Here is a 27,588-nt window from a genome sequence, read left to right as displayed (position 1 = left end):
TCAGGTAAGATTTAATACTTCCCGTTGCAAAATGAGATTTAAATCTTGTATAGGAAGAAACTAATGGATGGAATAACTTCATTCCCACAGACACGTGCAAATCACTCAACTAGTCAGAATCACATCTGTCTTCCATCAAAAGCTACCGTGAGTCACCAAAATAAACTCAACAACTCGGGTTTATTCCAGCATATGTTTTAACAAAACCACCAAAAAATTTAATGTTGGAGCATCGGGAAACAATTGACAAATGTTCCTGTGATTCTATGCCAATTTCCAACATAAATTAAATATATACCTAGCATCAATCAACAAATAACAACAGAGAAAAAATACTATTAAAAAGCACTTGAACCCATACAACCACAGAAAAGAACATTGAAACATGACTAAGCATCCAAATTCAGGTAAGCATATTTCTTGACGTTCATGCATAACAAAGCAGAAAGGATTGGTCATTCATCAGATTTGTTTGCAATATTTTAAAGTTAAAACAATAAAAATCAAGTTTCAGCACAAATTTGTACGGATTTACAAAAGAAAGTTTGCCGTTAGTTACAAATGCCCGAGCTGGACTTCCTTCTTTGGCCTATCTAGCACGTTCTAGAAAGAAGCAACTACCATCCACCTTTGTCACCCCCGTCATTTCTCTTGCCCCACGAACCTGCTGCACCGACATACAATTAATCAATAAAAAAGATTATGAATTAATGTGAGAATAAATCTCGTATTTTTAAATTTATATGGGTAAAACATTAGGTCAATTACACTGATTTGTATATTAACTTCTAATAATAATGATTAAAATCAGTAATTCGCAATGTAAACTTTTTCATTTGAAAACTTTTTTTGAAAAACAAAACAGAAAAGAATAGTTGGGCGAAACTATTTTGGGTTCCATAATTTATTCCTTACGGTCAGATTCTTTCCAACTAGATGATTGACCCTTGTCTGCAGCACTTGATTGACCCCAGTTCAGAACTCGTTCTGCAGTTTCACCACCATTCCCTGAAACACCACTGCCCTTCCAACCCGCCTCTTGATTGTCCCAGCCCCTAGAAGTAGTGTTTGAACTAGATCCTTTGTTCCACCCACCGTCCTGAATATTGGTCTCTTCAGTTGTAGTAGATCTTTTCCAGCTAGAAGCATGGACAGCCTCTGTGGCCTGACTTGACCCATTGTTGTTCCAATTATCTTTAGCTCCACCAGTTGTTGAACTCCAGCTCTGCTTATTACTTCCACCTCCCTGGTTCCAAGCCTGAGATCCATTCCCAGTCTCTGTGGCCTGACTTGATCCATTGTTGTTCCAATTATTGTTAGCTCCACCAGTTGTTGAACTCCAGCTCTGTTTATTACTTCCACCTCCCTGGCTCCAAGCCTGAGACCCATTACCAGTTTTCCATCCTTCAGTATTATCCGCACCCTTCTTCCAGTCAGAGGATCCATCCTCACCAGAACCCCCTCTGTTGTTCCAGCCACTAGATTTAGCTCCACCATTTGCTGAACTCCAGCTTTGCCATTGCTTATTACTTCCACCAGCTTGGCTCCAGCTAGGACCTTCCTTATCTTCATTGCCCTGGTTCCAAGCCTCAGATCCATTACTGTTCTTCCAGTCAGAGGACCCATCATCACCAAAATCCCTTCTGTTACTCCAACCACCAGATCCCCGGCCACCACGTCCTCCATCTGATCCCCACCTACCACCGGAACCTTCCCTGTCAGATCTACCTCTACCACCAAAGCCTCCTCGGCCACCAAAGCCTCCACGATCTCCTCTACCACCACGATCTCCCCTGCCCCCACGATCTACCCAGCCCCCACGACCTCCCCTGCCACCACGATCTCCCCGTCCACCAAAGCCCCCACGTTCTCCTCTGCCCCGAAAACCTCTACCTCTAAAGCTACCTCTGTCTGAGCCACCTCTCCAGTTTCCGCCACCATTGGAATTTTCATTTGAACCTTCATTTACGTCATTCAACTTGTCATCACTATTTCCTGTGTTCCAGCTGCTATTGCTTTTCCAACCGGTGTTTTGATTAGTATTGCCAGATCCAGAATGCCAATTACTTTCCTTGCCCAAGTTAGAATCCTGATTTCCAGAATCAGTATGCCCAGAACTCCAACTAGAACTCTTGTTTTCATTCCCAGCATTCCAAGAGGACTTGTTAGGTTTCCAATTACTATTGTTCCCCCAGTTGGAATTTTGATTGGAATCACCAGACCCAGAATTCCAATTGCTATTGTTTGGATCAGAAGCTTGGTTTCCACTTTTTCCGGTGTTCCAATTGCTTTTGTTTCCCTGATTGGAATCTTGATTTCCAGAATCAGTATGCCCAGAACTCCAGGTGGAATTCATGTTTTCATTTCCAGCACCCCAAGAGGATTTGTTAGAGTTCCAGTTGCCGTTGTTTCCCCTGTTGGTGTTTTCATTGGAATTACCAGATCCAGAATTCCAATTGCTCTTATTTGGATCAGAAGCCTGGTTTCCACTGTTTCCAGTGTTCCAATTGCTTTTCTTTCCCTGATTGGAATCTTGATTTCCAGAATCAGTATGCCCAGAACTCCAGGTGGAATTCTTGTTTTCATTTCCAGCACCCCAAGAGGATTTGTTAGAGTTCCAGTTGCCATTGTTTCCCCTGTTGGAGTTTTCATTGGAATTACCAGATCCAGAATTCCAATTGCTATTATTTGGATCAGAAGCCTGGTTTCCACTGTTTCCAGTGTTCCAATTGCTTTCCTTTTCCTGATTGGAATCTTGATTTCCAGAATCAGTATGCCCAGAACTCCAGGTGGAATTCTTGTTTTCATTTCCAGCACCCCAAGAGGATTTGTTAGAGTTCCAGTTGCCATTGTTTCCCCTGTTGGAGATTTCATTGGAATTACCAGATCCAGAATTCCAGTTGCTATTATTTGGATCAGAAGCCTGGTTTCCACTGTTTCCAGTGTTCCAACTGTTTTTCTTATCTGAGTTGGAATTTTGATTTTCAGGCTCAGTATTCCCAGAACTCCAGCGAGAATTCTGGTTGCCATTCGCATTGCCAGATTTCCAAGTACCCCAATTTGTAGGTTGACTGCACCCTGCAGCCAAACCATCTGAAGCTTTTCCTGAATCATTCCAACCAGATGACTCACTCACCTCCTTATTTGGTTTGTTTTTCCATAGAGTTGCATCCTGATTAGCATCAATATCTGAATTACCAGATGGGTTTCCAACTTCTTTGACTCCACTTGTTCCAGACTTCCAGCCACTCCAAGTAGATTTCTTGTTTCCTTCATCTGATCCACTTTTAAAACTGTTGCCATCACCCCATCCAGTCGATGAAGTTGCATTTGACTTTTGGACAGTGTTCCAACCAGAAGACTCCTTTTCAGAAGACTTGGTTGTATTCCAACTGCTATTCTGATTATCATCACCCACACTACCAGTTTTCTGCTCTGCCTGACCCCAGCTGCTCCAGCCACCAGACTGATCTGGATCAGAAGAAATTCCGGTTTTCACTGCAGCACCCCATGAGGAGCTCTGATTTGAACTACTAATTTCCCAAGCAGTTTCTTCTGCACCTACACATTACAACAGAATTAAGGCAAATAGTGAATTAGTTATCTAGAAGCGAAGACATGCTAAACATATCTGCACTGCAATGTTTACCATTGGAACTGGAGGGATTCAAGGTAGAGTCTGGTTTCTGCAAAAACCGAAATACGTCAGAATATTAAATTAAAATGCAGTAAAATCATAAATATAAAAAACAACTGGCAGTACATGTCTACATATTAAAATTAAATGCATTAAAATCATAAATATAAAAAGGAACTGGATGTACATGGGTATATTTGCATCTATTTTATATCAAGGGTGGTTAGACCATGCACAGGCACGAGAGGGTGATAGGATAGCTGGGAACAGAAGAAGACACACACACACTTAAAGGGTGTAATGCAATACATACCAAGACGCTTGGTGCAGAATTATTAGTCCATGCATTCCTGTAAAATGTTATGAAAACATAAAAAGGGTAAGTACCTTGAGATTAAAAACTATTCATTAATAAGAAAAAAGAAACAACTGGGTATTTGCAATTTTAAATTATCTGCCAATGTTTTAAACATAATATAAGATGATGTCAATACAATAAAAGTCTAATCCCTTAATATACCAATTAGATACAGTTTTTAAAAATGCAACAATCCAAATCAGAGGAACATTTGGAGAATGAAACAGCATATATAAAGATGGGCACAACACCCAAATCTGCATAACATGGTTATGCCTTCAGGGATTTAATATTTCATAGCCACACTTGCATAAGTCAATTTACCATTATTCATAATTATTGGGCATAAATATGCCTTTGCTGCACTATCAACAGTGTCATACTTTTGTTTGCACCAATGCGCTATAGCCATGAGTTAAATATTCCCAATTTTCACAAATTTCTAGATAACTGAACAATATTTGCACATTATTAGAACCTTCCAATTGATTGATGGCTAAACCCATCATGCAAAATTAGCAGGGATATATGTTAGTTGAATATAATATAGCTAATTGAGTATAGAACATTTGAAAATAAAGTAGATTAACTAATATCATTATGAAATATACCCTTCAGAAGACGCCCCACCAGAATTCCAGCCACCACCCCCAGTAGATGTTCCCACTCCAATATTCCAACCTTTCAATTATCAAGATACATGTCTCAATAAAACATTAAGGGCAAACAGAGCACAGGAAAGGTAACTACCAAGCATGTTAATTGTTACTGTAATCCAATTAATAGGGAAACTTTAATTTGTAAGGATAAGATAATAGAAAATAGAGAATAACAGTTTCTCACCTCCAGAGTTGCCTTCAGTACCCAGCAGATCAAATGGCTTGGATGAACTTGAATCAGGATCACCACTGATATAAGAAACATTGAGAAATTCATGACAATATTCACAGGCACGATCAAAGCAAATCAGTAAGTAGTAGTTGAAAGCAAAATTATAGACAATGCCAAAAATACCTTGTTGAAATGGCAGTACTTTTCGCCTGAACCTCAGAAAGGTGCTCACATTTAACTGTGAAAACAATTTTGTAGAAATTGTTCTAAATACTGATCTAAAACATCAAAAAACAGTACTCAAAAGTTGACTGTCATAAACAAACCTGTAAGAACCTTCTGCTGAGAATCTAGTTTCACAGTAACATCAGAGCGACGCAAGCCAATGACACGGCAAAGGTATCCCTTCAAAGGACCTATCCTAATCCTCAAGCTCTGACCAATAGTGAACATGTTATTGTTGTCCCCCCGGTTGACTGCATGCACAATTATCGTATTATGAAAAATTAAGAAATATGCATATCCACAGCTAAAAGACTTGTCAAGGAATCGTGTATGTTTACGTACATTCACGATTATTTTCTCTTGCTTGCCATGGTTTTTTGGGTGACAGGGGAGATCTTGGTGATGATGGTTGGTCTTCAAAGATTAAAGGACCCGGTTCACTATCCTGAGCATGGAGCAGAATGAAAAACATCAAAAAATCAACTTAAGTCGTCAAACAGTTTATAACAGAGCGGGATATTATAAAGGATTTCAAACCTTTCCACTACAATCACCAACAGCAAGCTTGACCTTCTCACACACATTAGATTTACAAGTGAAATAACCTCCATGTTCTTCCTCATTTCCATCATATAAAAAGACAATCCCTCTATAAATGTGCTTGACAATTCCTTGTTTACCCTGCAAAATGACATAATAGATAAGATATCATGTGAAGCATGAAAGATTCCAAATATACCACAACGAAAAACCTGCTCATTCAGAGATAACAGACCTTAGATGGACCCTCCAGAACCTTGACAGTATCATTAACCAATATAGTCTTACAGTGTTGATCTAGGGCAGTAAGTTTCAAATCAAATAGCCCACTCTTTATTTCTTGGCGTTCAATAGTTACAGCAACAGGTCCATCTGAACTATCTTTAAGAATCTATTAGGCAGGGAAATTAGAACAGAACTTCCATTAAACAACAGGTACTCGATCAAAAAGCTTGGAACGAATGACATTGTATAAGCTGAATCCTGTACCTTGTAAATATCATCTTTATCCATGCCTACTATTACACCGAAATCCTTCTTACTGCAATGACAAAGATTTGTCAGGAAGGAAAACATGTGTAGGAACATACAGGCTCACACATGTGAATTGCATCTGTATGTTTGCCCGTGTTTGAGCGTGTACAGGTGCATGCACACACAAGAGAAATAATATATACAATACCATGTGTACTGCAATGGTAAAGATTTCAGCAAGTACATATGTGCATGGACGTAGATGTGCGTGCAGCAGATGAATCATGTGTATCCATTTTTGTGCATGCTTGTGTGGGTGTGGGTGTGCACGCATGCATGAGAGAAATAATTCATGTTACCATTAATTCTAGCTACGTAAACATGGACTTACCCAAAACATACTAAATCATAAAGCTCAAAACCATTTACCACACCAGAACCAGATGAACTCTCTCCTTTCCCACCTCCCTTATCAGCTCTTGTAACCCGTTTTTTCTTTTTATCACCATAAAGCTGAGAGAGCCACTCCAAATCATTTGATTCACTGTTTTCAGAAGGTCCAAACTTTAATAGCTCCTCTTCTGTTGGCACAACACCCCATAAACTTAATGAATCCGGAGATACTTTTTTGTATACATATCCATCCTTGAGCATCAAACCATCTAAAACCTCAAAAACCTTGCCAGTATCACGGTCACGTTTGACTTGTATGAGTGGTCGGAACTCCCTACATATTTATTAAAAAATAATCACATTAGAACTATCCAGAAAAAAAAAAAAAACGAGATATGAGAATATGTATTATTACTCAAGTTCACTCGAGCTGATTAATCTTGGTGGCGGTACAGCAAACTTTTGGCGACTATATCCTCCACCCTATAAAATGAGTGAAAAGATGAATAAAAAATTATTCCAAATATATCTTGTACATAGCCATAGGATAAGAACTAGAAAATCAAAAGAGCAAACAACAGAAAAAGGAGTTTGCTCCCCTCTCAAAACAGTCAAAATTAGTTTTTCTATCCTTATCTCCCTGCTCTCCATTTCCACTCAAACAAACAGTGTATGAGTACTTTTTATGCTTCACTCCAGAACAGAGACAACAGACAAATCACAACCAGTTACACAAGTCCATTTTCACTTCATGGTGACTTACAACCATAAGTTTACATTCACTTCACGATTTCACAATACATCATATTGCAACGTTAAAATTGAATCACAGTTCCAGAACAACTGGAAAAAAGATGACAATTGTCATACTGTTGAATAAATGAAATGTTGAAACAAACTGTTGCAAATTAAATCCAAAGAATGGGAGACTAATAAAGTGGTTCATCTCCAAAGAATGGGAGACTAATAAATTAAATCCAAAGCACTATTCTCTATCACACGGCAGCAGGATCGTAAGATCACTAGATTGCAACTTTAACTTTTAACAACATTCCATGGCAAAACAAATATAGTACAAGAAGATACCAAATGGAAACTAAAGGAAAACCAGCATCATCAAAGCAAATATATGAACTGACAAATTAAAAAATATATATAAGAAAAAATCAAGTGGGCATAAGTCTTATTACAAATTTGGCAGCCAGTGCTTGCAGATCAATTCTTGGAATAAGCTTCACTGTAACTTTTTTGCGTGTATTATTCACAGCCACAACCTAGAAAAACACGATAGATAAAAGGAATAAATTTTTCACAAGTTTGATAGCAAAATTAAACACAAAAATTACTTGTGCAATCATGAAGTACCTGTGCTAAGTCCCCCTTGTAATTACCACCTTTGATACGAACCCACATGCCCTCAGAAATTTCAGGGCTTCTACTTCGAACAGTGAACAGATGACAAACCTCACTATTTGGTACGGGTGCCACTCGGGTAACATAGATACCAGGAATCCCTTGACATGCCTGAAATCGTGCATTAGTAACAAATGAAAATAGATTTGGTCAGTGGTAGAAAATTTTCACTAGAAAATACTAAGGTTTTCCAAAACGGAAAGCAACAGCCAATGTGCTGCAGCAACCACATTTGTATGTAATTTCACACTATATCAAGGAAGGCGGACTCCAAACCTTGGAAAATGCTACGCAAAAAAAAATGAACGACCAAAATACCCAGTACGTGGTTACCTCATTTATATCATACTGCTTGTCAGCTTCAATGAAAACAAATCCTTTCATATGATCTACAGCAAATGCAGATTTTATCTTCAATGTAGTACCCAGTGAATTCAAGTCAGCAAACTTCTGCATCAGAGAAAAAGCTGAAAGCCTCTCACGGCCAACCTGCATGACAGCAAAAAAGATCCTAAAGAAACTTAACGGCATCGCTTGGAATTTGAATTAGCAAAATCATAAATCCATGTTTCAGGTATCATACAGTGCATTTGACTTTCCAGATGTTTGGAACTAATTCCTTGACACCATCATGCATAGAAGTTGGATCGATTACTTTGTCATCAAAATCATCAGCAAACCTGATAAACCTAGATGGATCTCCGAAGCGCTCCTCCAATAACCTATCAAACTCTTCTTCGTCCACCAATTCCTCTTTAGGGACAAATGGGAGACTACTCTGGCCCTTAGCTGGCTCGTTCATCATTCTTTGCACGGCATCAAAATCATCGTCAAAAAAATCTGTTCATACATATTTCAAAAATGCTAAGTAACGTGAACGGCACCCCAGGAAATTCCGGCGATATAAAATGAACTCGAAAGCCATAAAATCGGAAAGAACTCAAGCATTTCTCATTAATGTTGTAGACACAATAAACAATTATGAAACATCTAGAACACACAATGACAGAAAATAGAACGAAACACATAATCGTTGCCGAAACCCTAACAATTATCACGAGAGCGAGACAATCGATGAAACGTAAAAGCAGGAAATGGAGTGAGAAGAGAATCGGATTGTATACCATCGGCGAAATCGCTGTCGTCGCTGAAATCGCTCTCTTCGCTCTCTTCAACGTAAGCGGCGTCCTCAAAAAACTGAAGGACTCCTCGGCTGTTTCTCTTGCGGCCGCCGCCGGTCTTGTCATCGTCGTAGCCGCGCTTGCGCTTTTCCGCCGACGCTTTTCCGGCAACCTCCTTGCCCTTTCCCTTCCCCTTGTTCGTCATTTCCAGAGAAAATGCTACGAGACCAACGCCAATTGCATGCTCAGAGACCGAAAGAGAGGAAGAAGTGAGTGAATGCAGTCATTGGAGTGTGTAACTGAAGAGAGAGGAATCAGAAATTAATTTATCGAAGAAAATTGGGGGGTTTAGATCCTCTACATTTATGGCATAAATTGCATTAGATCTCAGTCATTTCTTTTTAGCTTTCTATTTGATGATGACGATGACTTTGATTTTAACATATGGATTAACGGTGAGATTAGTGTTTCTAGGGTGCAGTTCAAGTTCAAAATGCAGGAGATCAACTTCCAAACTTGGGAATCTGCCACCTTGGCGGTACGGTTACCAGGCTTTCGAGAGAATCCGGGCCAGCCCAAAAACACAGCCCATGTTTACATTATTTTTTTAAATAACAGCCCGTGTTTACTTAGGCAAGCATTTTGTTAAAAATATATATATATATTTTTTTTTATTTTATAAATTTAATCTTTATCCTTACTTTTTAGTGGAAAGACAATGTAGACGTAGTATGATAGGAGAGTGATAAGAAAAGGAGGTAAAAAATTGAATAAAAAATGGTGAATTGCACTTGTTAATCAAGTAATCAGAATAACAAATGAGAAAAGTAAAATCAATTATAAACTTACAATGCGCGGTTAAATGGTAAAATAGGTAAAAAGAAAATATAAACTAAAATAAGAATTAAGAAAGACTATACAATCAAATATTTTTTTGGTTTAATTACCTTTTGTACTATATAATTTTATAAATTTTTTATTAAATATAATTTTAGTCTATGAACTTTTATCAATTTTTATTTTTAGTTGCTAAACAAAATTTATTTAATTTTAATTTCTGAAATTTTTTCATAAACAAAAGTATTTGACATCGGAGACCAAAATGTTGACAGGAGAAAAAACTCGAGCACTAGAAATAAAAATCAACAAAAGTGGAAATAAAATTCGTGAAAAAATTATTCAAAAATTTAAAATAAAATTTGACAAAAATTAAAGAACTAAAAATATATATAATTCTATAAATTTTATGTTTTAATTTCTATAATTTTATTTTATTCTATAGTTGAAAAAAAATATTTTATAGTTATGTACTAAAAATTTACTAATAGAAAAACTCTTTAAAAAGACTCCTAAATATATAATTTAACATGTTCAGGGTCTCTCAGGCATCGGGCCTGAGAAGGCCGTGAAATGTGAGTGCTTGGATCTGTTGCCTTTTCTACAACCATATGGTCCAACAATAAATTATTAAAAGAAAAGGCTAGAGCTTGTGAGACTAATTAAATAACTACATTATTTCCTATGACAAAAAAATGTTGCGTCTAAGAACTGAATTTCGAACACTTCCGTGTAAGGAAACAATGAATGGTTTGTTATAGGCACACATTAAGCAGAAAATTTTGAGGAAACAATTTACGATCTATCCTCATTGGTTTGTACTTTCATAGCTCAGTGTACATGTGACTATGTTCACAAACTGACTTTTAAGTTTTAGCAACCATGAAATGACTCTTCACACATTGAATTAGTTGGATATATTTTAATAAGGAAATAAATATTTAATTTTATTCAACCATTTTATTTTTTTTCTAATTAATAGGTGCGATTTCAAAATCAAATTAAATTCAATCTAATTTCATTTAATTTAAACTTTCAAAAAATATTATAAATATTAAAATAAAATAAATAAACTAATTTAACATCAATATAACATAAAAAATAGATTATTTTTAAAATGAAAATAAAAGTGGGAAATTAATAAAATAAAAAAAAGTTATATACTATACTAACTATTTAATGTTAAAATGAATGAATTGATTTAGCATCTTTGCCTATTTTATCTCTAAATTGTTTTCACCATTGTTATTTTTAGGAAAGTTTTGTTGCACATATTACACGAAAAAACATGTTTCCATTTTTTAAAGAAACAACTCAAAGATAATGTGACTTTGACAAAATACAGGAAGGGGGCGAAACTGAAAAAAAATTTCTATCCGAATCTTTTCAAAAAAAAATATTTAAATTTCATTTTTAATTCATCTATTTTCATTAATTTGTAATTTTGGACATCTATTTTAAAATAAAGATACATCATATCTTTATTTTAAAAAAATTATAAAATTTTGATCCTCCTATTAAATTTAACTAATATTTTTTTTTATTTTGATATGTCATGTCATTTTAATGATAATATATTACTAATGTCTAAAATGAACAATTAACAAATATTAAATTGATTATAGAATTAAAATTCTGTATTTTTAAAAATAGAAAGAATAAATATCTCTATTTTTAAAAAATACCAAAATTTTGAATGTAGAAAAATACCAAATTTGTGAATCAATTAAAATAGATAAACCAAAAGTATAGTTTTACTTATTTTTTAATATTTCCATGTGTTTATTGGTTTTTAAAAATTTTAGAGGATATATTAAATTAGAATTTCAAAAGATTTAAAAAAATTATTATAAAAAAGTTTAGTGTATTCAGTCGAGACTTTTTAATATAAAGATGTAACATTTTATTCAATTAAGATAATTAAATTTTTTTAAAAATACATCAAAATCTGATAATATTTAATTAAGAAGATTAAGATTTTTTTCTACTTAAAAAAATCTGTTAGTATTAAAAAAACATGAAGATTTTAATGAATTATTTTGATAGATGGATTTCATAAGATATTTTAGTAAAATTTACATATAATTCACTTATTTAATAATCTCACAAAAATTATTGAAATTTTGTATAATTTTTTTCTCATTTATTCCTTTTTTTTTTCTTCCTCTGTTTTGCTTCTCTCTCGGTATAAATATAAAAACCTTTACATTGGACTATAATTCCTGCCACTACATGTAGTTACTATTATTAAATTTAAGTAATACAAGTGAGAAACAATCTTAATTCTGTTATGAAAAAAACTTAGGTTTAGATTCGTAAGTGAAGTTGGTTATTCTCTTATTAGAGTTTGAAATTTTATCTGAATATTATGTAAGTATATTTAATTCAGATTTTTTTTTAATTTTATCTTGATATAATATAATTATTACATTTAATATAAATCTCAACATATTATTAAAGTAAAACTTAAACTGAATAACAATACTAATCACACTAAACAAATGTTTCTCAAGTTTTATTTTTTTATCTAACTAAAATCAGACTGGTTTCATCCATCACGTGGATCAACAGTGCGAAGTACTCGTGAAATGCATAACCTAGTTGCATAAGTATAATATATGCCGTTGAAAAAAATAATAAACTACAGTATCAAATCTTAATTACACGAAAGATAATTTTTTTTTGTCAATTCAATTTGAAACACTTGATATCCCATTTATTTTAAGAGTTAATCATCCACTGTGTATACTTTTTTACATCAATAACCAATCATATCTTTTAAATTTTTTTATTTTATTATTATTTTATTAAATAAATAATTAACATGTGATTATTAAAAAATATGATCTTACACTCACCGTGTTACTTCTATTATCGATTTGTATTTGTGAGTCTCTGACATGCAATAAAGGCAAATCAACTCAGCGGGGCACGGAAACATAACGTGGAAGAAAGTGCTGTACGTATTTATATACAGCCAACATTAATAACATTTTAATTTGGATTCCCCGAAATTATGAGTAAAAGACGGGTAGTGGTAAAATAAAAAAGTGGTCCTAACTATAGTTTCTTTCCATTTTTTCTATCATGATGATTAATGCAAGAAATAAAAGCTTGACTAACTTTTATTCTGGTTTCTCGTCGATGTCGTAGTGGCTGGGGAATTGATGAATATGTAACTGACACAGTGACCTGTTGTTTAACCTCTCTGGCCGCCGTTTTGGACCACCGCAATCTCATCATCTTCGTGTCGATATCTCTTGTATATATCACCTTTATAGAACTTAATTGTTCTTGCCACCAAAATGAGTGAAATTATGGCACCAAAAAAGGTCGCTGCAGTGATAATAATAAAAGACAACTTGAAACAAGTGGCCCCAAGACAGTCCAATTCCTTCCCACTCGCTCTCGAGATCCCCGCCGAAGCCAATTGTCTCAAAGCTTCCTTGTCATACAAGTGCCCCGTCACCCTCACGTTAAGCACGTAAAGCCCAATTGGGCTCGCCACACCGCCGAAGTTGTACAACGTGGAGTAGTACTTGAGCCCAAACAGTTCAGAAATTATAGCAAACACCAAGGGCCATTGCGCGCCAAAACAGAAGCCAATGATCACCGAGGCCACGTAGAGCCCGTTAGGCACGTCAAAGGCTATGAGAAGGTGACCGACACAGGATAAGAGGAGGATTAGCGTGAGCATGAGTGGTCGAGGAAACTTGTACTTTTGAAGAAAGTGTTCAGAAACAAACCCCGAAAAAACCCGCCCCAGATAGTTCCAAATGCTCACCAACGACACAAACGTGCTTATGCTAGACTTGGGGTACCCTAGTGCGGTACCAATCTGATTAAGGTTATCAATCGCGGTCAAAGTGCCTCCAACACCACATGTGCCTGCGAAGAATACAAGTATCATGTCCAAGCTGAAAAGTGCTTGGAGTATAGTATAGTCCTCCCCTCTAGGCGGTGGAGTAAACACTTTCTGCCACCATCTAGTTTCTTCAACTTCAACTTCAACCCTCGTAGTTGCAGTTGCAGACTCTACTAACTCTCTTTCAGCTACTACCTTCACCGGGGAGGGGTCAGCGAATGCCAGCTTACGAATCTCCCTCGTCTTATATTGTTCAACAAAAACAACAGCGAGAGGGAGGAAGAGCAGAAAAAGCACAACGCCAGCACTTAGTCCATATTCACTCTGGGAGAAATTCGCCTTCTTCTGAACGAGGGTCATGACAAGGAGAAAGCCAGCGAGGCCAAGTGAGATATACAAAAACTTGTAGAAAACACTAAGCTCGTTAGGTTGTCGAAGCGGCTTCATGTAGCGAATGGTTCTGAGGAAAAGAAAGGAAATAGCGGCTGGAAGCCAAGCTATGAGGAGAATCAAAGACCTGGAATCGTTGTAGTAAAAGGCGAAGTAGAGTTGCGTTATGATGGCTCCGCTCAGACCAACGTAGCCTTTGAGGATTCCCAAGACCACCCCGCGACTCTCGGGGAAGTTCTTGACGCACGTGACTAAGGAACCGGTGTTGGCGAAGGATTGAGAGTTGGCGCCAATGCAGATGTAGAGGCACATGTGCCACACGTGGGGTTTGGGGATTCTTTTGGTGACGGCGAGCCATATCATGAAGTAGCCGAAGAAGTTGAGGAGTGAGCCCATGGCGAGGACCACCCACGGCGGAGTTATCTCGTTGATGAGGCCGGAGAGAACGCCGACATTGCCGCCCAAGTCTTTGAAGAAACTCAGGAGGTTGAGGGTGGTTTGGTCGTAGGCGAGGGCCGATTTTATGTCGCCGGAGTAGAGGCTGAACATGTAGGTGGCGCCGGCCGCCGCCATGATTAGGAACGACGCGAACACCACGAACCACCGCCCCGTTATCACTTCGACCATCAGACCCTTCGTGTCGAACATGCTTGCAACCGCCATGTTTTCAAGACTTGAGCAACTTGCAACTTGCAAGTGCCAGTTAATAATAGTCTATCTTATCACTTTTCTCTTTCAAGGTGTATTTTGGCACTTACAGTAGAGTGTTCAAGACATGTTTTCCATTTATATAGATGGCGTTATGGGAATGGATTTGAAATCATGTGTGGTTATAATAAGAGAAGAGAGAGAGGCGCTACAATGACACATCATGACAAGACGTTCTTTCACGGTGTCCTAAGATAGAACGTGTTAAATTGTTATTGGGAAGCACCGGCAAAGTTTAGGTAATTATTATTCATTAAAAAGGAAATAAAATGTGCTTCTTCCCATCTCCAAAAGATCTTAGTCGTAAAAAACAAAGTATTAAGCCTGCTAATATATAAAGTTTTCAACTTTAACATCAATGTATGTAAATTAATGAGAAGTTTAATTAGCTTATTTTACTAAATAATAAAAATGTTGGAACCAAAAAAAGAAGAAGAAAATATACTTGAAGTAGCGTTTGGAAGATGCATGATTGTTTCAAGGCTCCCAAGAATTCTAGGTTTGAAAGATTAAATTTCTATATTTGTACAACAATTTTTTTTTGGTACTGTTTTATTTCTTTTATAATTATATCCCATTCTTTAAAAATATTTGGACATGTTAAATTTATTTATGATATTTCAACAAAATATATATGATTCATAAAAAAACATAATATTCAGGGATGAGAAAAAAATGTATAAATAAAGCCCACTTAGAAAAATACTAAAAAAATAAAAAGTATAAAATTGTTATTTGTCTTATTCTGTAATTTTGATTTCTCTTTATGTACAAAAAGTTATACAATGTTAATGTATAAAAATTATTTCTCGCACTCTAGGGGGATGGAGCTCCTCTATCCGTGGAGCTTTCATGACACAAAATTTCCAAGTGACGACACGTAAGTCAACGAGGGGCCAAGCTTTTAGCCTAACCTTTCCAAAATGGCAAAATCCAGTGTGTACATCGCAAATGCGCGGGACCTACACGGTTCTTTTAAAAGTATTTTTAATTTTATTTTGTCCCTTTCATTTTTTAATTTCGTGAATTTTATTTTTGTTCCTTTGTAGAGTTGTTTGATATTTGGAAGAGTTCATGGGATAAAGCGTGTGAAGATAAAATGATAAATGATACATGAATGAAACACAAGTATTATAAATTTATAATGGGCAGCTAATGACAAAGCACCCAAAACACACTTCCTTTTATTTTATCCATTGCACCTTTTATATTCATCGAAATAAGGAGTTTCTGATCATATGCAATAAACATGAACCAAGTCTGTGTTTTTTGTAGCATGAATATATGATTTTGGAAGGTTTTACAGCTGTCATTTGTGGAGGCATTAAGCATCAATAATTGTTTTAAAGTAGTGGTGATTGAATGAATGCAGTATCTTTTTGAATTTGTTGCTCCATGTTTTTCAAAGTACGTAGCTACTAGCTAGACATAGGATTGTATGGGAAGATGTAATTCAAGAAGGAACATCACTGTTAAACATATGTTGTTAAGGTTGGGGAAAGTCAAAAAGAAAGTCATGACAAATTCTGGTGAATGAAGAACTTCGAGCAAAAAATATTGAGAAATTCTATGGTACCCATCTTATTTGAGAGGGTATCTGTACAGTTTTTTATATTTATATTTTAAATAATTTATTTAAATAATATTTATAATATTTTATTTTTTCAATTTTTAAATTATTTATTCATTTTATTTTTATTTTATATATTCTAATTTATTTGTAATAATATTATTATATATTTAAATAGTTTAATTTTAATAATTTTTCAAGTATATTTTTATCTTTTCATTTAAAATTTTTGAATTTCTATATTTTAATTTTAATAATTTTTTAAGTATATTTTTTTGTTTTAAATTTTTCAATTTCTATATTGTAATTTTAATAATTTTTTATTTCTATTATTTATTATTTTTTTTTCTTTTTTTAATATTTTATAATATTATTGAAATCTTATAATTTTAATCTCTATAATTTTATCTTACTTTTTATTTTATAAGTATAATTTGGATTATTCATTTTATAATTAAATTAATTTTTTTTTTAATTTTTTATAAATTTACATAGAAAAATATATTGAAACCCCTCGATCTTTGAGAGTACCGTAGCGACTCCCAAAAATATTAAGGATAAACTTTAAGTTTCGTGGATTCAACTACGGAATGAATATCTTTTGGGTTTAACTTTGAATTTGCATTTTATCTCGCATGATGATGAATTGATGATGTAGAAATTAGATACTATTTGATAAAAAAACAATAACATTTGTAGTTTGCCTCACACAAAAGTTTAAATTTTTTTATTTCCTTAATCAAAATTTATTTTGTGTCCACTTTTCTTTTTTTTAAGTACATCCACATTCCATAACGTCATGTAAGACAAATAAGAGACGTCATATTGACATACCATCATCTTTATTAATTAATTAATTAAGATTAATTATATCTAAAAAATTAAAATTTGACCAAATTTGCGAGATGATAATAATAAGACTAATGAAGTTATTAGTTAGACATACTATTTTTTTTTTTTTTTTGAGAAATATCAAAAACACAATCACTTAACATAAATAAGTAAATAAAAAAATAAATAACCACTCCGACGTGTCAAATCAAATTATCATTTCCGTAAAGTTTGGCATAAAGCTAATAGCTAACCCACGTAATAAAATTAAAATAACGATGGATTAAATTAAGAAAAATAGAGATCAAGATTTACAAATAATAAATGAAGAAGAACAAATTCACAAAATTGAAGAAAAAAAAAACTACGAGTGCTTATTTTTCAATTTGATCCAAGTAACTAAATTATTCATATCAAATTTAACTTTTTCTTCGATAAAGTTTGACCCAAACTAATTTTTTTAATATATATATATATATATATATATATATATATATATATATATATATATTACAATGACGATAACTAGTATTTTATCTGAACTAAATTAATAAAACCCAACTTTTATTGCTTAAGGCAGTATATTTACAATCCATCGTTTGAACACCCAATCTCATGATCTCGTTGTTATTATTTTCTTTTAATTAACTATAAACTCTAAATATTTACATGTTCTTAAATGTCTGTTTTTATTTTATTTTATTTCTTATTTGGGCATGCCAGAAGGGGCTGGACCGCAAATTTTCGTTCTATTGATATGACAGAAATGCTATTCTTTTTCTTTTATTTTATTTTAATATTATTATTTTTATTTACTGAGGCTGTAAAACATCCCTAAACGCCCCTATTGCCATGCAAGAGATGTGAACAGAATTTATTAATTTTCGATGCATGACGTGAACCGATTTTTTTAATTAATTAAATTAATTAATTGATAAACCTTAATATTTTTACAAAACTGTTAAAAATATAATTATATAGAAAAATTTTGTATATATTAGTTATACTGAGCTTATAATTTATAACATGATGCTTACTTCCTAAAATCACATCACTATCACGATGAGGTGGGTATTATCTAATCTAACTCGTTATATCAATTTTTCTTTATTCGACTCATTGTGTAGTAGTAGTAGTATCATTTAACACTTACACATGACTAATTAATTTTCTGACATTGGAGATGCACAATGGTTACCGAGGTCATATTTGACTTTTTTAGAGTTATGTATGTGTGTATGTCTAACTTGTTATTCTTTTTAAGGAGGGATACTAGTAGAAAATTAGCATATTACGTCACCCCTTTTACGTCAAAAATACGAAAATTCGACGTAAAAAAAAATGCGGTGGCATTTTTGTAATTTTTGCGAACTATTTTACGTCGGATCCTACCAGGTCCGACGTAAAAAAGGACGCAAATTTGAATAAGAGAGCGCTAGGCACACCGCGCCCATTCACTCTTCATCACTTTTCATTTTTTTCTCTCTAAACCCTCTCCCTCTCCTTTGTTACTGAATCGTTTTTTTGTCTTTTGCAGAGGGATGAACTCTTTGTTACTCATTTGCACATTGTTGTTGCTTCTCAGGTATGAATCAAGGTTTCGTTAGCACTTTTCTACTTCGCATTGCTACTCTGACTATGTGTTTTATTTGATTTTTTGGTTGTTCTATTCGCATCGCTACTTTTGGCATTTTTATGTTTATTTTTTATTTTTTTTCCTACTTTTTTACATCGGATGTCTTAATGGCCGACGTAAATTTACGTCGGTTTTGAAGATCCGACGTAAAATTTACGTCTCCCGCTTCTACGTCGGTACATTTTCTGACGTAAAAAGCTAAAAATGTCCGACGTAATACACCTCATTTGTACTAGAATTTGTATAAAAGATTTAAATTATGACATATCAATATTTTAATTATTTGTTATTAAGGGGCCCAATACTCAATTATCTATACTAATAACTTTTTTTAATGAATTAAATTCTACCTCTTACATTTTTCTAGATAATTAACCATTAATTACTCAAAACATGAGTTGTTTTTACATTATTATAAATTTTTTCTTCTGAATTTTACATTGTTATATTTTTATTATTAAATTAATTCACTCGAACTTTTTTATATAATGGTCACGCTTATAAATTTATTTTTTTAAAAATAAACAAGATTAACTCATTCCATTCATAATTTCCTACAAAATATACAACATGGTTTCATCTATTATTTGAACCTGCAACCATGACAATTGTAGAATTAAAAAAAAACAAATTATAAATTAGATATTATAAAAGAACTAAAAATATAATTTATGTTAAATTATGTTTTAGATTTGTGATAAATAATTTATTGTGTGTCATGAGATTATTTTTAATTAATAAAAAAAAATTAAAAACAATTTTAATTTAAAATATTATAAAAGGCAAATTTAAATAAATAAAAGTTATTATTGACATGATTAAAAAGGTTATGTTGTTAATATATATATATATATATATATATATATATATATATATATATATATATATATATGTCTGTGTATGTGTGAGGAGAATTCAAATGATACCGGTATAACTTATATAAGAGTGTTCAAACAATATCGGTGTAACTTTTACTAAATATTATACCACTCAATAACTTTGTATTAAAAGTGAATTTTATAAATTCAACCGTTAAATTAAAAGTTCTTTACTCTTAGGTCGTATATTTAAAATTTTATATTAATCTAAAATGATTTTATAGTTCATTCTTATAAATAAAAAATTGACGTAATATATATTTTTAAATATAATAAAGTATAAACACTTTGATTACTTTCAAGTTATTATTCAATTTTAACAAAATTTGATATAAATATATAAAGTAATAAGAAATTATAATTCAACGATTGAATTTACAAAATTCATATTTAATATAAAATTATTAAACGATGTAATACTTAATAAAAATTATATCGATATTGTCTAAACATCCCTCTTGATAATATATAAAGAGACAAGATTATTATTTGAAGATATCCTTCATATATAATACATTATTGCATTATGTACCAATGAAAATCACTTTTAGGTTTTTTAGCTATTAATTATTCCAATATTTTTATCTGTGTATATAATGAGACAAAATTAATATCTGTTTCGATACAAATTAAAATATTTTTTTTTAAAAATTATTTTAAAATTAAAAAAAGAATTTAATACAAAAACTATAAAAACCTTCTAATATTGTATCGAAATATACTCTTATCATAAGAGGATATCCTCTATCTTCATATTTTATTTTTTTTACATCTATCTTCATAATGAATATTGAATACATTATGGTATCGTTGAAACAACTCGTAGTCTTCTAGCCATTAATTATTTCTTATTGAATTCTTTACACTTTACACTGCTTATCTCAGATTGAGTGATTGACCAGTTCTCTTTGCACGTGTCCAGACTAACGGAGTGCCCAATATAACGGGGTCAAACCAATCATAGTCATCATTTACAAAATATATACTTATTATTTCGAGCCTTGAAACTTCTTATATTAAATTATGCGACTTACTAGTTCTTTTATTCTAAAATTTTATTTAACAAAAAACATTAACGTTAATTCGGACTAATAAGTTATTGATTAAACCTAATCATATGTGTGAGTGAGAGGTTTTCATCTTGATATGTTGCCTTGTATTTTTTTTACTTAACATATAATTAGAGTTTAAGAATATATTGCAAATAATTTCTTTCTTAATCTATGTTAAAATTTAAATTATTTTGTAGAGTTTTTTACTCAAATAGTACTATTTAAAAAAATTATCCAAATAACAACTGTGCAAATTTATTTCCTCAACAAACACTATTTACTGTTCACGTTCAGAACGAATCATTCTGAAACCAGAACGGGTCGTTCCGGATTCAAAATTAGCACATAAAAGGTGAAACCCGAACGGGCCGTTTTGAATCCGGAACGGGCCATTCTGGCCTATATAAATAAATTTTTTTTTCGATTTTCACTTATCAAATACCAAAACTCAGAATCTAACATCAAATAATTAAATTTATTGAATATTAACATTATAAATATAACTAAATAAATTTATTAAAATTCATTACAATAATAAAAATCAATGGTAGCAGAAACTGAATTCATGACCAATATTTAAATATGTCTTCCTAGTGTGACCAGGGGTGTGACCATTATGTTGTTCTCTAATGTCATTCTCTGTTCTAATCTTGCTGGACTTTGGCCGACCCTTGAAAGTTCTCTTGAGTTATGGATTTGGCCACAAAGTTGAAAGAAACATAACATCCTAGAGAAGTTTGACCTGCTGGAAGATTTACAGTAAAGCTAAATAAAATGTGATATGATTGGGGCAAGTTCCAGAAAGTTCATATCCTTTGCTCGCATGACCCGCTGAAAGATTTACAGTAAGGCTAAATGAAATGTGGTATGACTGCGACAAGTTCCAAAAGGTTCATATTCTTTGCTCGCATGACCCGTTGGGAGATTTATCCCTTACTCGCATGGTCACACCCCTGGTCACACTAGGAAGACATATTTAAATATTGGTCATGAATTCAGTTTCAGCTACCATTGATTTTTATTATTGTAATGAATTTTAATAAATTTATTTAGTTATATTTATAATGTTAATATCCAATAAATTTAATCACTTGATGATAGTCTCTGAGTTTTGATATTTGATAAGTGAAAATCGAAAAAAAAAATGGTCTTAATCTGTAGGCCAGAACGACCCGTTCCGGATTCAGAACGACCCGTTCTGGTTCCACTTTTTGTGTGCTAATTTTAAATTTGGAACGGACCGTTCTGATCCATTCGCCATGTGTTATTTTTTAATTTGGAACGGTCCGTTCTGGTTTCAGAACGACCTGTTTTGGACGTGAACAGTAAATGGTGCTAGTTGTGGAAATAAATTTGTACAGTTGATATTTCGGTAAAAAAATTTAAAATAGTATTATTTGAGTAAAAAAAAATTATTTTGTATGAAAATATTTAATATTAACTATTACTTAAAATAAATAAAACATTTATTTCAAATTAATTTTTAATTAATTTTTGTAAAATATGAATATTTTAATTAATTATGATTAGTTTCGATTCGCTAAGCTGGCCACGTTAGATTATTGAGTTGGTCAAAGCTTGGATAAAACTATTATGGTTTTATAATGTGTTTAAGTCTCTTTCAAAAAAAGTCTCTTTTTAATTTATCATTTTGCTTTTAAATTAAATTATAATATTAAAAAAATATCAATATTTAAAATATTTTTATATCACAACATAAATTATCTATTATAAATTTAAATAAAATTTATATGTTAAAGAGTATTTACTTGTTATATTTTTTATAAAACAACTTATATTTTAAAATATTTGTTTAACATATTTTTAATTAAATAAAATAAATATTTATCTCGTAGGTTGTACATATCAAAATACTAATAATAAAGGAATTATCATTTACAATTATTTTCTTTTTATATATATTACATCTATTTTGTTTCCCATAGGCACATAAATAATCATGGTATATGGCTTAAAATTTGACCACGACGAGGTGAAATATCTATTATTTTTTGATACAGTGAGGTTGGAAAGAAGAAAGAGAAAACAGTAATAAGATTAAAAAAATTATCCCCGCTACAGGGCATCTCTATCACCTGGCCTGTGTGCAGGTCTTTGCCATATCTGCCAAATCTTGCTTGCGATCATCCAGCTAGCCTTCTAGAAAATCTGCCAGAGTTTGCTTCACCCGGTATATGGGTCATCATAAAGATTCCATAATAATATCACCATTTGTATATTCATTTTACTCTTATTTATTTCTTGTTCATTTAACCATGTCTATCACTTTTCTTTTGTTTATCTTTCTCTCTAATTTCTTCTAAAGTATATACATTATGTGGATAGAATAATTTCCTGAATAATAAGATTAAGAGAAAAGTGATGGTCTGATATAGATATAAAACTATTATTTTTTGGACATCGCTAACAACGCAAACATTTTGTTTTTATTTATTTGTTTATTAGAAATAATACAAAAAACACCTTATAATTATATCTCTGTCTATTTTTTTATTTATCACAAAGTATCTCACTTGTAACAACTATTATATATATATATATATATATATATATATATATATATATATATATCTATATATATATTATCTTTTCTATTTTTTTCCTCATTCCACGTGTACACTAGCATGGATATTAATTTGGAGTATTCATGAAACATTTTATTTAATATAAGAAATGATATGTCGTGTTAAAAAAATATAACTTGAAAAATAATATATTTTCTTATATTAAACTTTTACAAGAATATGTCATGCGAAATATTTGCATCTGTTTTTTTTTTTTTTAATGAACATAAATTTTAATTTAATCAGCAAAATTATTTCCCAGCAGATCCCGTGGAGGATGCATGGGATTGAGGAGGCATGTGATTGAAATCTTTAAAAAAATATTGCTTAAAAAAATGTTGATAAGAGAACGTAAGGCTAGGTTCACTCATTTCTGTGCCTATGCCTATAAAATGTTGAAAATAAAGAGTATATACTAAACACACAAATGGCGGTTGTGGGAGGAGCAGGTTCCATGGGTGTTCATGGATGGGGAGACATGAAGAGTCTCACCGTCCAAGTCATCACCGGCCGTTGGTTTGTTGTGTTTGCATCCTTTCTAATCATGGCTGCTGCCGGAGCCACGTACATGTTTGGTCTCTATTCCAGTGACATCAAAACCACCCTTGGTTACGACCAAACCACTCTCAACCTCCTCAGTTTCTTCAAGGACTTGGGTACCAACGTTGGCGTCCTCTCAGGCCTAATCAACGAGCTCACCCCACCTTGGGTCGTCCTAGCCATCGGTGCCATCCTAAACTTCTTTGGCTACTTCATGATATGGCTATCAGTGACCAAAAGAATAGCCAAACCCCAAGTGTGGCAAATGTGTCTCTACATCTGCATAGGTGCCAACTCTCAGTCCTTCGCCAACACGGGTTCCCTTGTCACTTGTGTCAAGAACTTCCCAGAAAGTCGCGGGGTTGTGTTAGGCATCCTCAAAGGCTATGTGGGTCTTAGTGGTGCAATCATCACACAACTATACTCTGCCATTTACTATGATGACACCAAGGCTTTGATTTTGCTCATAGGATGGCTCCCAGCTGCTATTTCCTTTGCTTTCCTTCGAACCATTCGGTACATGAAGCCGGTTAGGCAACCTAATGAGCTCAAGGTTTTCTACAATTTTCTCTATATTTCTCTTGGCCTTGCTGGGTTTCTTTTGGTCATGATCATTATACAGAAAAGGGTCAACTTCACTCAGAGTGAGTTTGGTGTGAGCGCTGCTATAGTGCTCTTCTTGCTCTTCCTCCCACTTGCTATTGTTTCTATCGAAGAATATAAGATATGGCAAAGTAAAAGGCTTGCTTTGGTTGACCCCTCGCCCGTGAAAATAGTAACCGAGGCTGAAAAGGTCAAGTCGAATAAGAATGGGAAAAACAATTCAGTTTCAACAGTTTCCAACAACACCAAGTGGTACGAAAATGTGTTTAGTCCTCCAGAAAGAGGTGAGGACTATACAATACTTCAAGCGCTATTCAGCATCGACATGTTAATACTATTCATATGTAGCATCTGTGGTATTGGGGGCACGTTGACCGCAATAGATAATCTGGGTCAGATAGGAAAGTCGCTTAGATACCCCAAGAAAAGCATAAGCACTTTCGTCTCTCTAGTGAGCATTTGGAATTATTTAGGACGGGTTTTCTCTGGATTTGTTTCGGAACATTTTCTACAAAAGTACAAGTTCCCTCGTCCTCTTATGCTCACTTTAACCATGCTCTTATCATGTGTCGGTCACCTTCTGATAGCATTTGATGTGCCAAATGGTCTTTATGCGGCTTCCGTAATAATTGGATTTTGTTTTGGCGCTCAGTGGCCTTTACTTTTTGCCATTATATCTGAGCTTTTTGGACTTAAATATTATGCAACTTTGTACAATTTTGGAAGCGCAGCAAGTCCACTAGGGCTATACGTGCTTAATGTAAAGATGACCGGACATTTGTATGATAAAGAAGCGAAGAAGCAACTTGCAGCATTGGGGCTTGAAAGAAGGGAAGGACAGGAATTGAATTGTATTGGGGTCCATTGCTTCAAGTTATCCTTCATTATTATGACTGCTGCAACTTTCTTTGGTGCCATTGTTTCGATCATTTTGGTGGCTAGGACAAGAAGGTTTTACAAAAGTGACATATACAAGAGATTCCGGGAAGCCACGACGGTGGCAGAAGCTGAAATGACAGGGGAGGAGAATGAAAACAAAGCAGAGAAAGATGACAAAAATGTGGTGCCAACTCAAAAGTAAGATTGATGGTAAAGTATGATGTTGTTGCAGACTTGCAGTGCAAAAATTAATTAATAATGTAGTCATACATGATACATGTTTGACAATGGAATATGAAATAGGTAGGTATTAGTATTACAGTGTGCTGACTTTCCTTGCCATGATGTATACTTTCTCATTTTCTTGGTCATACAAAACGACGTGCGGTACTCTGAAAGATAGAGAGTTTCAATATATTTTTTTATGTAAATTTATAAAAATTAAAAAAAAAATTAATTTACTTATAAAATAAATAATCTAAATTATATTTATAAAATAAAAAATAAGATAAAATTATAGAGATTAAAATTATAAGATTTCAATAATATTATAAAATATAAAAAAATTAATAAATAATAGAAATAAAAAATTATTAAAATTATAAATATAGAAATTCAAAAATTTAGGACAAAAAAACAAAAAAAATATACTTAAAAAATTATTAAAATTAAAATATAGAAATTAAAAAATTTTAAGTGAAAAGATTAAAATATATTTAAAAAATTATTAAAATTAAACTATTTAAATATATAATAATATTATTATAAATAAATTAGAATATATAAAATAAAAATAAAATGACTAAATAATTTAAAAATTAAAAGAATAAAATATCATAAATATTTAAATAAATTATTAAAAATATAAAATATAAAAAAAATTGTACCGGAACCCTCTCAAATAAGATGGGTACTATAGAATTTCTCATCTTCGTTACCTCGCACCGCCAAAAAAATTGTTTATGACAAATTCTCTCATTTAAATATTATTGCATGCAAGTGGTTGTTTATTGTATATATAACAAATGGTTGTATAACAACACTAGATAACAGTTAATATTAATTTTCCAATGACTTAAATAAGATTTAATCTTAACCGTTTAAATATATCCGATTGATTGATTCATGATATTGTTGGATAGAAGATAGAAAAAAAATTTACAAGAGAGGATCCAAATTAAAAAAATTGAAATCGCTAAAAAGAAGAAAAAAAAAGTCCTTTTTAATGTGGATGAATTTATTTATTTTCATTATGCATACGATTGCCGTGTTATGTAATAGTTGACGTAGTCTAATGCAAGTTCGATAATTTAATAATCACATGCAAGTGGTTGGTTAATGCCTAACAACATTAATGTTTATCTTCGGTCAAGGCTGCATGATGCTATATATACGTTTCTTGATTATAACATCATGGATTAATTAATTCATTTAAAGCTTCTATTATTAAATATAAACAATTAAAGCTTCTATTATTAAATATAAACAATTAATCATGGATTAATTAATTCATTTAAAGCTTCTATTATTAAATATAAACAATTAAAGCTTCTATTATTAAATATAAACAATTAAAGCTTCTATCTTCTTCTTCTTCTTCTTCTTCTTCTTCTTCTTCTTCTTCTTCTTCTTCTTCTTCTTCTCCTTCTTCTTCTCCTGCTTCTTATTCTTCTTCTTCTTCTCCTTCTTCTTCTCCTGCTTCTTATTCTTCTTCTCCTTCTTCTTCTTCTCCTTCTTCTTCTTCTCCTTCTTCTTCTTCTCCTTCTTCTTCTTCTTCTTCTTCTTCTTCTTCTTCTCCTTCTTCTTCTTCTCCTTCTTCTTCTTCTCCTTCTTCTTCTTCTCCTTCTTCTTCTTCTCCTTCTTCTTCTTCTCCTTCTTCTTCTTCCTTCTTCTCCTTCTCCTTCTTCTCCTTCTCCTTCTTCTCCTTCTTCTTCTTCTCCTTCTTCTTCCTTCTCTTCTTCTTCTTCTTCTCTCCTGCTTCTTATTCTTCTTCTTCTCCTTCTTCTTCTCCTGCTTCTTATTCTTCTTCTCCTTCTTCTTCTCCTTCTTCTTCTTCTCCTTCTTCTTCTTCTCCTTCTTCTTCTTCTCCTTCTTCTTCTTCTCCTTCTTCTTCTTCTCCTTCTTCTTCTTCTCCTTCTTCTTCTTCTCCTTCTTCTTCTTCTCCTTCTTCTTCTTCTCCTTCTTCTTCTTCTCCTTCTTCTTCTTCTCCTTCTTCTTCTTTC

General features: G+C 32.8%; 3 protein-coding genes across 4 annotated transcripts; 1 reads left to right on the top strand and 2 right to left on the bottom strand.

Moving 5' to 3' along the window:
• Positions 1 to 390: 390 nt before the first annotated feature.
• Positions 391 to 9,356, bottom strand: KTF1 (kow domain-containing transcription factor 1). 2 transcript variants are annotated; one of them, XM_020356347.3, is made up of 19 exons: positions 8,996 to 9,356; positions 8,455 to 8,711; positions 8,205 to 8,360; positions 7,824 to 7,982; positions 7,649 to 7,732; positions 6,874 to 6,941; positions 6,457 to 6,792; positions 6,081 to 6,132; positions 5,827 to 5,982; positions 5,589 to 5,732; positions 5,394 to 5,496; positions 5,153 to 5,302; positions 5,010 to 5,064; positions 4,839 to 4,903; positions 4,607 to 4,676; positions 3,951 to 3,987; positions 3,650 to 3,686; positions 916 to 3,561; positions 391 to 664 (listed from the first exon to the last, which is right to left on the bottom strand). In XM_020356347.3, the coding sequence occupies exons 1-19, from the start codon at positions 9,195 to 9,197 to the stop codon at positions 618 to 620; spliced, it is 4,824 nt and encodes a 1,607-aa protein (XP_020211936.2). In that variant the 5' UTR covers positions 9,198 to 9,356; the 3' UTR covers positions 391 to 617. The 2 variants fall into 2 exon arrangements, with proteins under 2 accessions (XP_020211936.2, XP_020211935.2); XM_020356346.3 differs by having other exon boundaries at positions 391 to 667; positions 8,996 to 9,354.
• A 3,418-nt stretch (positions 9,357 to 12,774) lies between these two features.
• Positions 12,775 to 14,912, bottom strand: LOC109796704 (protein NUCLEAR FUSION DEFECTIVE 4). The gene has a single exon (XM_020356461.3). The coding sequence runs from the start codon at positions 14,745 to 14,747 to the stop codon at positions 13,029 to 13,031; it is 1,719 nt and encodes a 572-aa protein (XP_020212050.1). The 5' UTR covers positions 14,748 to 14,912; the 3' UTR covers positions 12,775 to 13,028.
• Positions 14,913 to 23,563: 8,651 nt separating this feature from the next.
• LOC109795866 (protein NUCLEAR FUSION DEFECTIVE 4) lies at positions 23,564 to 25,685 on the top strand. The gene has a single exon (XM_020355427.3). The coding sequence runs from the start codon at positions 23,772 to 23,774 to the stop codon at positions 25,566 to 25,568; it is 1,797 nt and encodes a 598-aa protein (XP_020211016.3). The 5' UTR covers positions 23,564 to 23,771; the 3' UTR covers positions 25,569 to 25,685.
• Positions 25,686 to 27,588: the final 1,903 nt, after the last annotated feature.

The sequence above is a fragment of the Cajanus cajan genome, chromosome 7, assembly GCF_000230855.2.
Source record: "Cajanus cajan strain Asha chromosome 7, NIPB_CcT2T_4, whole genome shotgun sequence".
Lineage (NCBI taxonomy): Eukaryota > Viridiplantae > Streptophyta > Magnoliopsida > Fabales > Fabaceae > Cajanus > Cajanus cajan.
The sequence above is the reverse complement of the archived record's forward strand: the minus strand, read 5'-3'. Positions and strand labels throughout refer to the sequence as shown.

Excerpts from the sequence above, each read along its gene's own strand:
- KTF1 (XM_020356346.3), bottom strand. The coding sequence starts at position 9,197 with ATGACGAACAAGGGGAAGGGAAAGGGCAAGGAGGTTGCCGGAAAAGCG. Across the intron at positions 8,712-8,995 it reads CGACAGCGATTTCGCCGATG|ATTTTTTTGACGATGATTTT; the intron begins GTATACAATCCG and ends ATGTATGAACAG. Across the intron at positions 5,303-5,393 it reads AAGAGAAAATAATCGTGAAT|TCAACCGGGGGGACAACAAT; the intron begins GTACGTAAACAT and ends TTGTGCATGCAG.
- LOC109796704 (XM_020356461.3), bottom strand. The coding sequence starts at position 14,747 with ATGGCGGTTGCAAGCATGTTCGACACGAAGGGTCTGATGGTCGAAGTG.
- LOC109795866 (XM_020355427.3), top strand. The coding sequence starts at position 23,772 with ATGGCGGTTGTGGGAGGAGCAGGTTCCATGGGTGTTCATGGATGGGGA.